The sequence below is a fragment of the Macaca mulatta genome, chromosome 12 (assembly GCF_049350105.2).
Source record: "Macaca mulatta isolate MMU2019108-1 chromosome 12, T2T-MMU8v2.0, whole genome shotgun sequence".
NCBI lineage: Eukaryota > Metazoa > Chordata > Mammalia > Primates > Cercopithecidae > Macaca > Macaca mulatta.
The window spans coordinates 87098649-87111911 of NC_133417.1; the positions used below are offsets into that span (position 1 = coordinate 87098649).

At 37.0% G+C, this 13263-nt stretch overlaps 1 protein-coding gene across 6 annotated transcripts in view; it reads right to left on the reverse strand.

Annotated features, from left to right (window-relative positions):
• Positions 1–13263, reverse strand: part of PDE1A (phosphodiesterase 1A) — a 401882-nt gene that overhangs the window by 25166 nt on the left and 363453 nt on the right. For 2 of the 6 annotated variants that reach the window (XM_028830526.2, XM_028830529.2), the window contains one exon: positions 3082–3439. In XM_028830526.2, the coding sequence (XP_028686359.1) occupies positions 3396–3439 (44 nt within the window). In that variant the 3' untranslated portion in view covers positions 3082–3395. 6 annotated transcript variants of the gene reach the window in all.

Sequence of the window (13263 nt, forward strand, 5' to 3'; positions counted from 1 at the left end):
GAGTCATAGGTCTGGGAATCAATGGGTAGAAATGGAAGTAGAACTACTTACCATCACCCCTAGTGACCCACTAGCAAAATTTTTTCTCACTGTTCCTGCAATATTATGTTCTTCTGACCTAGTTATGAAGGGAACTTGGTTCCAGAGGGAGGAATGCTTCTACTAGGAGACACAAAAATGATTCCATTGAACTGGGAATTAAAACTGTGACTCAGCTGCTTTGAGTTCCTCATGATTCTTGAGTCAACAGGCTAAAAAGGGAGTTAGGGTGCTGGCTAGGGTGATTGATCTAGGCTACTAAGGGGAAATTGGCCTATTGCTCCACAGTGGAGATAAAGAATAGTATTTCTGGAATACAGAAGATTCCTTAGAGAAGCTATTACTATTACCCTGTCCTGTGATGAAGGTCAATGGAAAACTACAACCACTCAATATAGGCTGGACTGTGAATTGCCCAGACTCTTCAGGAATGAAGGTTTGGGTCACCCTGCCAGGCAAAGAACCATGACCAGCTAGGTGCTTACTGAAGGCAAAGGGAATACAGAATGGGTAGTAGAAGACATGTATAAATACCATATACAGCCATGTGGCCGGATACAGAAATGAGGACTGTAATTTTCATAAGTATTTCCTATTTTGTTAAGAACACATTTGTATGTATATTAACATGTCTTAAGCAAGTATCTTTGTTTTCTTTTGTCTCTTTCTCCTTTATCACATAACATAAGATTTATTGACAATATCAGCCTTTGAATATTGTTAATTTTATAATTTTATATCAGATTTGAGTTGCAGGAGATCAGAAGAGTAAACAACACTCATGAACTTTATCTTTTCTTCTGAGGATGGGATTAGTACATGTTGACTTGTAAACAGGATAGTTTTACCATGTTGGACAGAATTATGACCTTTTTATAGTCTTCATTTGGAGATTAGGTGTGGTTTAAAGAGGTGCATAATGGGTGCCAAGCTGGCAAGGGATAGACTTGTGATGGGTAATTTTGCGTACCAACTTGACTGGATTGAGGGATGCCTAGATGGCTAGTGAAGCATTGTTTTGGGGTGTGCCTAGGTGACTGTTTCCAGAGAAGATTAACCCATGAGTCAGTGGACTGAGAGAGAAGACCTACCCTGAATGTGGGCGGGCACCATCCAATCAGCTGGGGGAGCAGCTGGGACAAAGCAGGTAGAAAAAGGGAGACACTCAGCTTGCTCTGGCTTTCTCTCTCTCCCTTTCTGAGTAGGAAACTTCCATCACAGAAGGTGCTGTTTATCCTCCTTCCCTTGGACATTCAGCTCCAGGTTCTTCAGCCTTTGGACCCTGAGACTTGTACAAACAGCCTCCTGGGAGCGGGGTGGTCTAAGGCCTTCAGCCTCAGGCTGGGGCTCCACTGTTCACTTTCCTGGTTTCTAGGCTTTTGAATTTGGACTGAGTCAAGCCACCAGCTTTTCTGGCTCTCCAGCTTGCAGATGGCCCATCATGGGACTTTGCCTTTGTGACTGCATGAGGCAATTCTCCCTAATACATTTCATTCCACATGTATTCCTTATTGTTTCTGTCCCTCTGGAGAACCTTGACTAATCTGATGATATTTTATAGACAAGTTTTCCACCTCCCATGAGAAGGCAAGGACAGATAGAAGAAATAAATACACTTATTTGTGAAATGCATTATTCAGTACTGGACATCAGCCATTCTTAGCTAATTAATTATTGGAGTGCTCCTACTAGTCTAGCTTAGTTAACTATTAAGTAAACTGATAACAGTAAAAGAAGATGTAGGAAAGCAGCTCTTAAAAACCAGACTTTTTCCAGGAAGAAATAACTTAGCTAACCTTAAGCTGAATTATGTAGGAAACAAGTCAATTTCAAATCCAACCAAAACAGTACAATAAACCGTATATGTTCTGAGAGACCAAAATAAATGCCCACTTATTAACTAAGATGAACCCTAAGGTTAAGGAAACAAAAGTTACTTTCAGGTTGAGTGTTGGGAGCTTGACTATCATGGAAACTTCCTGAATTCCTATGGCTATAAGAAAAACCACACTCTTGCTAAGCTCCCTAACAATAAGAGATATCAGAAAAATTGGCCGGGCGCGGTGGCTCAAGCCTGTAATCCCAGCACTTTGGGAGGCCGAGGCGGGCGGATCACAAGGTCAGGAGATCGAGACCACAGTGAAACCCCGTCTCTACTAAAAATACAAAAAATTAGCCAGGCGCGGTGGCGGAGGCCTGTAGTCCCAGCTACTCAGGAGGCTGAGGCAGGAGAATGGCGGGAACCCGGGAGGCGGAGCTTGCAGTGAGCCGAGATCGCGCCACTGCACTCCAGCCTGGGCAACAGCGTGAGACTTCGTCTCAAAAAAAAAAAAAGAAAAAGAAAAAGAAAAATTGTCAGACCCTTCCTAACTGATTTATAGTCCACACCACTACAACTTTGAGAAGACTGAGGGCCAATCTTACATTCTTTCCTGAGAAGTAACTGAAGATCTCAAGCCAGTTTTGGCCAGCTTGCAGAGACTGTCCATAAACTGTCTTTGTATCCTATATTTCTTTAACAGAAAGAGCCAAATTCCTCCTCACTTTAATGCTAAATCCTCACCCCAGAATAAACATGGGATGTACATTACATATATGTTTACCTATTGGGCATGTACTTGACTCTGCTAATAAATATGTATAGCTTTTTTCCCAAACCTGCTAAATATGTATGCCTCTATTGTGTAATACAGACTCTGTGAGGCAACTACCCTTTCCCTCTTAGAAGAGAGAGCATCTTTGGTACACACTGGAGACTGTCTCTTCCCAATTGGCAAACTGATATTGCCAGTAAAACTCACCTTTCTACTATTTGGCCAACCTGGTGGGTTTTTGGATGATACATTTCATCCCTGCCATTCACTCTCACTATAAATATAAATATGTTTTCAAAGATATCTATCCCTTAGGACAAATGGTAGAATTAACGTAAAAGATAATTTTTTAAAAATTTGCACTACCTTTCTGACGGTTTAGAAAAGGGACAATCTAAGGTGAAAACAGGTGGACTAGGCTTTATTGTAGAAATGACAGAATTAGCAGTTAGTTGCTCAAAGAAAATTTATTGGCACTCGGTAAAGACAAATGCCACAAAATCCCATTGAAACAGATATTTGAAAGCACAAGGTGCTGATGTAGCCACTAGATGAATCTGTTCGATAGTGGTTGAGCCCGGTGAATTAAGGAGTTTACAGCTGTTATTTATATGGCTCATGATGCTTATTGAGCAATCTGCAAAAATGGATTCCCTTTCTCACACAGGGCAAGGTAGATTTCCAGCAAGCATATCAAAATCGCCAAGCCTTTTGGTCAAATTAGAGCTGCCACCTTTTGCATGAGGTTTTACTTAAAGGTGTTTACTGATGGATAAACTCACACTTCTGTGAACTGGTTCTTGCTTCTGGAAAAAAAAAAGGGTACTTATTTTAATAATTTAGAGAAAATGCTGTAAAGAAGTTGTGAAAAAAATGTAATACCCATTTATAATCAGCCATGATTGTAAAAAATTACTGTGGTAAAATTATGAAGAGAAACATAGTTGACATATTTTCCTTAATTTTTAATATACTTTGCTTTTGCTATTGAAACTTTTATTCCATCAGTGGTGATCTTAAGATGATTCATTTTTTTATAATTCAACTTACTTTTTACTCTACTTGAATTATTGCCTGGATTCCTATAGAGTCCAACTCTAGTTATCATCAACTAGAGCAGACACTCTCAGAATCTAATGAGAGATTATCTTGAAACCTATTAATATTGTCTGCTAACAAATAGTATGCAAATACTTGGATGTAGAATTTTATTATGTAAAGAAATGATATTCTATCTGTGATTTATTTTCAAAATAAAATAGAATAAAATCATGTTTCTTTTTCCTTTATCCACAGAAAATATATTTCTCCTATTTAAAAAATGTTGAAATATGCTAACAACAATAAAGTTTCTGATTGAATTACAGACCTGGAAGGGCTAATGCTGTCACATAGGTTATAACATGATTTTCAGGTGGAATTGTGCTCTATCATTCCTTAATCTCCTGAAAAGGCATCAAGAAAATTATTAAGTCTTGTGTGTATGTATATATGTGTATGTGTGTGTATCTGACAAGTTATAATCATTCCCAATATAATCTTAATTTTTTGTAATTTAATATAAAAATCATAAATAATTTCTTTAACTCATAAGGATTTGGTAAACTCATAAGCATTAAGATGAGCTATAGAAGGACAATTTTGGCTACATGTGGGTTTTAGAACAATCCTAAACTCATTGAAATTAGGTTTCTTCTCTTTACTATTTACCAGACTTTATATTGATTCCATTTCCAGTTTAGTAGAGTTAGGGAAATACACTTTTAAAGAAAGAATATTGTACATTGAAAAAAGCATACTGAAACATAAATGCTGAAAGTTACACCATAAGAATTATATTTATTTATTTGCACACAAATGTGGCATAGATTTTGTGCATCAACACAACAAATGTCATAAGCTCTGAGTGATACAAGTAAAATAATAGTAAAGACAGTATTGGCTAAAATTGTTAATCATAACAATGAGATATGACACAGAGAAAGAAAAAAATCTATAATACTCAATAAGGACCATCTGCTCGGGTTCCCGTTAAACAAATGGGAGGGACAAAATGCATACCTTGGATGAAAAGGATTAGTGGAATCTTCTGGAATTAACTTCTAATATCCTGACTATATCTAACTATGAGCAAACATCTCAGAGTTACTTCAAGACAGTTGAGCTTCACAGACCACCCCTACTCATAAATTTAGTATAGAGTACATCATCTGATAACTCATCTTCCTGCCAACCCAGATCCTTTCTTGTCCTAGTCCTGCCACTCTTGGGAAAACATTTTATCATCACCAAGCCAGCTAATAATCTCTATGGGAATGCAGGCATGCTCCTTCTACCTTCTTTCTTACTTTTGTCATCCATGCAAATACAGTGGATGGGGCACACACACACACACACACACACACACACACACACACACACACATTCTCCCTCTCTCTCTTTTTCATACACACACATAGACTCACACACACAATATCACTTAAAATATCCTTAAGTTCTGCTGCTGTCAGAATCCTTCCATCAGTAGATTCGGAGCACACTTTTTGCTCTGGAGGGAAGTTTAGAGAATTTAACTAAACCAACCCATCATAATTAACTTATAGAACATGATACAGGTTACTGTTTTTGAATTTGAGCAAAATAGATGAAAAGCCTCACCTTTTCAAAAATTAATTTTGTGATGTTAGGCAAATAATTTAGGTTCTCTGAGTGAGCTTCACTTTTGTCAGACTAAAATTCTTTTCTTGTACAGTTAGCTGTAATTTTTTTTTGTATAGATGACCAATGGGTGAATAAATAAATGATATAAAATTTCACTCCCAATTTCATAATTTTCAACTTTTAAAAATAAAAATATCTGTGAGATATAACTAATCTTATGAGCACATGTGTAAGCCCATTGGATAAATTGTGCTAAGATTAAACAGAAGTAGATTTGATGAAGCAATTATGCTAGTCTTTGGGTAAGGCTTCACAGGAAATTCTTTCCTCTTTCTGTCTTTACTCCTACCATGTAGCTATACCATAGAATTTTCTGTGTGCTATATGAAACCGTGAAAAGAAATGAGAAAGTTAGATTCATTTGTAATACTTGTATACACCTGTGATGGAGACTTACTTCACTGCCTTAGACCTCAGTTCTCACCTTGGATTTAGATATGATAATATCTAAATTGTGGGGTTATTTGTCTGACTAAACGGGATAGTGACTGTAATAAAACTCAGTATATTTCCTGGAACATAAACATGTAGTTAGTATAATATGAATCTACATTTGACTTGGCATTAACACCAACATAATTACAAAGATCATTTACAATACATAATACACAATATTGCATTTTAAGAATATAAACAATATATAAAGTTTAATTGGTGAACTATCATAATATATTAAAATACTATGCTAATCATAAGGCACATTTGATCTTTTAATAATGTTAATACTTTCCCATCAATTTTAAATGTTTCTTTTACTTCTAGTGAAAAACACTCCTAGTTTTGATTTTAAATATTTTAACCAGTGATATAAAACCTATTCCCATTTTTTTGTTTCCTACTGAGAAAATTTATGAGCTTTTCTAGCAAAAACATAATTTAAATAAACCATAAAATGTTAAAAAAGAAAAGCAACCATCTAACTCAATAACTCATGTGATATTTTCTAATTACAAATGTAGGTCATAGGTACAGTGATTAAGATTTTGAAAAATGTCCTGAGGGTAATGAGGAAATTAATATTTTTAGAAATTCTAATGAAGTTGAAAATAACAGACAAATCATGATCAACCCAGACAATATGCAGCATTGCATATTATGTAGGGTACATGATTTTTGTTTGAAGAATTATAGATGTCATTTTAGGGAAACCATCAGGCTTTTGCTTTGTTGAATTGATTAATCTTTAGACCAGAACTAAATTGTTCTGAAAAATTGGGAGTATTTTAGAAGCAGAATGAGAAGAGAGATGGACAGAGACCTGAAATCAAGAGGAACAGAAACCTATAGGTTTTGGAGAGAGAAGAGAAGAGTGGTGACAAAAGAAGGGATTTCTGTTCTTCAAGGTGTAAGGTTAAGACAACAGAGCTTTCAATAATTTGGAAGTACTTTTAGTACTTGGAGCTGGGCCAGTTATTGGGGATATATGACAAAGTCTTGAGCCTGTCCTTGGTGTGAACATTACACATGAACCCAGTCAAATTCTGGTCACACATCAAACTCCTATTAGATGAGAGCAGCACCAGAATGAGAGAACTGTCTCTGAGAGCTGTTCCATACCTTGTACCCAAAGACTTTAGCTTACTCTGCCCTATCATCTCTGTTCGACAGTGCAACATCCAACCCAATACTCCCTTCCCCATTATTACCTCTACTTCCCAAATTTCCATACTTCTTGTCCCAGAGTTTTCAGAAGCCACAAAACTCCCATGCACTCTTGCGTGCATTACTTATATTGCAAAGTACAATTAGAGCAAGTGACTAGGTTTGAGGTATCAGAAAACATAGCAAATGCAGACATAAAACATGAGCAGAAACTTTTGGGGAACAACCCTTACATTCAGTCTGCCCTTTTGTGATTTATTAGATTTTTAAGGTCATTTAGCTAACAAACAAAAACATAGTACCAAATAGTGGGTAATACTATTTCATTTATGTGGACTCACCATTAACATCAGACTTCCACTAAGTGGAACCAACTTTCCTCTAATTAACATTGACAGAGCTCTCACCTAGCCCTGAGTAGGAGGCACCAGAAATCTGATGCTGAGCACCTCTTGACTTCTGCTCTCAAGAAAAAAAGGTGATAGGCATTTGTTTGCACTGGTACATAGGGGGTCTCTATAAATATTTTTGTAATGACTTGATTAGTGGTTCTCAACCTTTTGTCAAAATCCATAGTTTTTACATTTGAAACATACTCCAATCATATCTCATAATACACAGTGGCTCTCATTGCATAGAGAAATGGTGCATGCACCCAAAGCAGAATGCCAGAACCTCGATAAGCCATGTGTAGTTAAATGTCCTGTCCAGCTCCACTCTCTTACTAGAACTCTAATTTGGGTAGGCCTCCTGCAAATGCATTTCTCACTTCTTATTTTGAGAATGCAAGGTAGAATATGATAAGCAGTCTAACTACACTACAGTATGAAAGAGATAGCTATGTTTATAAAACTAAGTGATAGGCTTCTTGGAGAAGATGGCATTTTAATTGAATCTTGGAAAACAGGTAGGATTTTAATAAGCAGAATGGAGGAGGGGGCCCAGGAAGAGCATTCTATGAGGAGGGAAGAACAAAACCAAAGGGAGACATAGGAAAACATAGGCGTAGCTAGACTTCAAGTTGTGTGAAGAGTAACCTTATGTTCCAGGACCAGTCATGACCTTGTCCACTGGTCTTCCCAGGAGTAGAGAGCAAACATTCCAGGGTACAGCAGTATGAACCAAGATATAGATATCATGCAGGATAGATACAATGGAACTGTCCTATCCCTAGATGGATATAACTACAAAGGTTCCCATTGCCATTTCCTGACTTCATCCTGCCAAGGTGAAGCTGGCTCAGATTTAGATCTGTACTTGGCTTGTCCTGACCATGAGCTGATATTTCCTGCTGTTCCCCTACATGTCCTGTTGCACTGATTTAAATGCACAAAAGTGTTCTACCTGGACCTTCCTCTGTGAACTGGAGAAAGGTCATGTTGAACTTTAAAAAACAGTAGTCCAGATGATGCTGATAGGCTGCCCAGGTTGAAAACTATTGAGTTATACCTTTGTAATAAAAGAATGAGTGAATGAATGGATAACACACAAGCACACACTCACCATTCAAACAATTATTTAAGCTCTTCTAGGGTTAAGTGACTGAATATCGCTTCTTAGAACTTCATGATTCTTATCTTCTGAAAGTTCCACTCTATCAAATGCATACTCCTGCTCTATTGTACTGCTAACATGATGTAGAACATGATCTGAAGATGAAGCTGAAGAAGTTAAATTGGAAATAGGAACAATAAAGGAAATGTATAATATAATAATTCATTTAATTTACTAATAATTTAAAAAATATAAAATTACTAACATGATCTCATTTAAACTTCTAATTACATTTTGAACCATAATTAGAGAATGATAGCAAGCTCTAGTTTTTATTTCTGAAAGACTTTGTTTTTCTCTGTTTGATTATTTGTCCCTTTTGAAATCTAAAATGTACACGTATATTCTCTCAGAATTGCTTAGGATTCAGTCCTGGGAACTTAGAAGTTATAATGTAAAGCGAAGTAGGCTTTACATGAAGGGTTTTGATTGAATTAAAAAGATAGTGGAAAGGAATAGCAAATATTTTATGAACACATGCCTTATAAACACAACTTTTTAAAGTAATTCAATATAAAGCAACATTGACATGTTTTCGTTACTTTCAAAAAATCAATTTTTACTTTCTCTAAGCAACAGATGTGGAAGAGTGAGGCCCACTGGTGAGTACTAATAGGCATTGCTGGCAAATAGAAAAAAAATGTGCTCAGAAAGCTCACAGAGACACATGAGATAAAAACTACAGATAAATACCACAGGGGAATGTAGGTCTTTGAGAGTCACTGCTCTGTAACTGGGTGGGGTGCCAAGTCTAACACTGCTATTCATTCTCCCTGAGCAGCTTGTTATCTAGCAGTACTAAACGTGATTAGAAAATATTCACTGAAAAAGCCTCTCTAAGTGTCCACAGAATCAGAGCTTGGGAATGGAGCCAGAAGCCATTCAGCCTTATTTCCTGATGACGTCCATGGACACAGACCTAAGTTTTTCACAGAGAAGCAAAGGAGGAATATAAAGGCGGTACTCAGATTGATTACTTATTTATTATTCCAATAACAACTTTTTCACATGCACTGAAAGCAAAAGGAAGACTCGGCCTGATTCAAACTGTGATACTTTTCAGAAGGAGCAAGAGAAACTCTGAGTCAATTAGGGGAGGGTAAGACAACTGTTTCTTGCATTTATTTTAAAAGTTCTCTACATTACACACTGTACAAAAAGAAGGGCAAATTCACTATTTATACTCTGTTACAATCCTCAAGTTTTTAAGCTGGCTTTTATAATCCTTTAAGTATTTTCTTGGAAGAAATAGTTTACATAATTCAATTAACACCTTAAGATTGTTCTACACCTTGCATAAAACAGAACAGGTTGTCTCATTTGTTTTATATTTATTTTATTTTTATTATACTTTAAGTTCTGGGATACATGTGCAGAATGTGTAGGTTTGTTACAGAAGTATACACTTGCCATGGTGATTTGCTGCACCCATCAACCTGTCATCTACATTAGGTATTTCTCTTAATGCTATCCCTCCCCTAGCCCACCACCCTCTGACAGGCCCTGGTGTATGATGTTCCCTTCCCTGTATCCATGTGTTCTCATTGTTCAACTTCCACTTATGAGTGATAACATGCTGTATTTGGTTTTCTGTTCCTGTGTTAGTTTGCTGAGAATGATGGTCTCCAGCTTCATCCAAGTCCCTGCAAAGGACATGAACTCAACCTTTTTAATGGCTGCATAGTATTCCATTGAGTATATGTGCCACATTTTCTTTATCCAGTTTATCATTGATGGGCATTTGGGTTGGTTCCAAGTCTTTGCTATTGTGAACAGTGATATAATAAACATACATATGCATGTGTCTTTATAGTAGAATGATTTATAACCCTTTGGATACATACCCAGTAATGGGAATGCTGGGTCAAATGGTGTTTCTAGTTCTAGATCCTTGAGGAATCACCACACTGTCTTCCACAATGATTGAACTAATTTACACTCCCACCAACAGTGTAAAAGCATTCCTATTTCTCCACATCCTCTCTAGTATCTGTTGTTTCCTGATTTTTTAATGATCACCATTCTAACTGGTGTGAGATGGTATCTCATTGTGGTTTTGGTTTGTGTTTCTCTAACGACCAGTGACGATGAGCTTTTTTTCATCTGTTTGTTGGCCACATAAATGTCTTCCTTTGAAAAGTGTCTGTTCGCATCCTTCACCCACTTTTTGATGGGGCTGTTTGTTTGTTTGTTTGTAAATTTGTTTAAGTTCTTTATAGATTCTGGATATTAACCCTTTGTCAGATGGATAGATTGCAAAAATTTTCTCCCATTCTGTAGGTTGTCTGTTCACTCTGATGGTAGTTTCTTTTGATGATAGTTTCTTTTGCTATGCAGAAGCTCTTTAGTTTTGTATAAAGTGTAAGGAAGGGGTCCAGTTTCAGTTTTCTGCATATGACTAGCCAGTTTTCCCAACACCATTTATTAAATAAGGAATCCTTTCCCTATTGCTTTTGTGAGGGTTGTCAAAGATCAGATGTTTGTAGGTGTGTGGCGTTATTTCTGAGGCCTCTGTGCTGTTCCATTGGTCTATATATCTGTTTTGGTACCAGTTTCATGCTGTTGTGATTATTGTAGCCTTGTAGTATAGTTTGAAGTCAGGTAGCATGATGCCTCCAGCTTTGTTCTTTTATTCGGATTTCCCCGTGATAAAAAATGTCTCTTTTGTTGCTCAGTTTCCTCCTGAAATATGTCTTTGACATTATTAACCTCAATGGATATAAAATTATGCATTTAATTTGTATCACATGATTCAGTTCCATCACATTGAATCACTTAATTAAAAGAAATTATAAGAAATTATAATTAATTATAATTAAAATTATATAATTAAATTATAATAATTTATAGAAATTACAATAAATTAAAAGAAATTATAAAAGAAAAAATAAGCTTCTAATCATTTTTCTGTAAAGTGATGAAACATACTTGATAAATGTTCTTTGAATAATAGTATTTTAAATACACTTAATTTAGTAATCACACATTGTTTTTCACTTCTCTCCTGAAACAACTGCAAAAGCTTATTGTGTGTCTTGATGAGCTGATACTGTGAATTATTAGCTGATCTGGTTTTGTTTCTACTTGTTTGTTATCACAGGCTCATGCCTATTTAGACAAGGAGACACAGGGGTTGTTACCAAGCTACCCCAGAAACAAAGGCATCTATCCTTTGTCTTCAAATTCAAAAGCCACATCCATGCATGGCTAAAAGGTTTTTGGAAAATACTTAATCAAGTTCTACCTTCCCACCCATACTTGCAGAGGGGATCCAGGTTTCTCACTCCCTGGACATGGATCTAGGTTTTCCCCAAGAGAAGCAAAAAGGGGTATGAAGGTGCCATTCAAATTGGAGGAGGGAAAAGTTTAACTCCTTACCCTTCCAGTGACATTTTTTTCACCCCCTATGAAACCAAAAGTAAGGTATAAGGGAGAAAAGAGTTGGAAGATTCAAGAGACTTAGACAGTTATAGTCTTTGAGACGGGACCTGCTCTCTGAATTTGGCCATCCCTGTGCTTTTTGAGTTATTTCCGAGAGGAAAGCAAGAAAGAATTCTGAGAAAAAGTCAGGGATCCAGGGGTTAGAGAAGATCTTTGTCATGTTCCCTTATCCAGCATTCTGAACAAGGTGGGTGTTCTCAGCATGCAAGGAATAGAGGAGGGGCGGCTGTGTAGAATGTCAGGGCAGGAGAGCCTGAGAGAGTGCCTGCAGTATTCAGTCAACCCCAGTGACTCTGTGATGTGAAGAGCAGCCTGTCCTTCAGCCCTGAGAAGTACAATGAGAAGGAGAATAAAAGAGAGCAAGAAAGCTGTGGAAATCAAAGATGTGGGGACCTGCACTGGGGAAGCAAGGGGTCAGAGTCAGAAGGTAATACAAGCCAAAAACCAATGGGGGCTGTCTGTCTGGAAAGATGAGAGAGAGGCCAGAGGTCAAGCAAGGACCTGATGCTCATCCGAAATCCATTAATACCACGGCGCTAGTCCCCAGGGACTGCAACACCATCTAAAGAAGGAGGAAAGAGAGCTCAGAAACACTGGATTGACCAGGCTTACTCTGATTCAGTCAGAACACTTAAATGATAAGCTTTTATTTTCTTCAAACAGGTAGCATGGGGACATAGCTAGAAACTATGTTTGGTCATAGAGAAATAATGAAAGGTATATTATTTATGCACCTGATTTGTGGCCTAAGGATATGATACGTACAGACTTAAACAAAATACTAATATTTTAAAAATGTTTACGCAGTATTTGGATTTTTTTCCTGTCTCACGTTTTCTGCAAAATCCAAAAAATTCCTGCTGAAACAGAACAACATTTGTGTTGTCACGGATAAATTTTAAAAAGCATCTTGTTGAGTGGAAAGCAATTCATAAAGGAATATATATGGCACAGTTCCATTTATACTGTTTTAAAACAGACAAAACTAAACTATACATTGTTTAAAATTATACAAAGAGGGATAACAGCTTAAAAAAAGAATGATTATCACAAAATTCAAAATAGTAATCAGCTCATGGGTGGAAGAGATGGAAATAAATGATTAGAGAAGGCATCAAGAGGACTCCAAGGGCATGGCAAGATCATGCATTTCGTATTTTGGGGTCTAGATGGTAGATTTTCTACCTCTCTCCTTCCTTCTTCCCTTCTCCTCCTTTCTCCACCCCCTCCTCTCTCTCTCCCTGCCTCCCTCTTGCTCTCTTTCTCTCTCTTTCTTCCCCACCTACTGCAGATAATCATTTGAATTCCTACT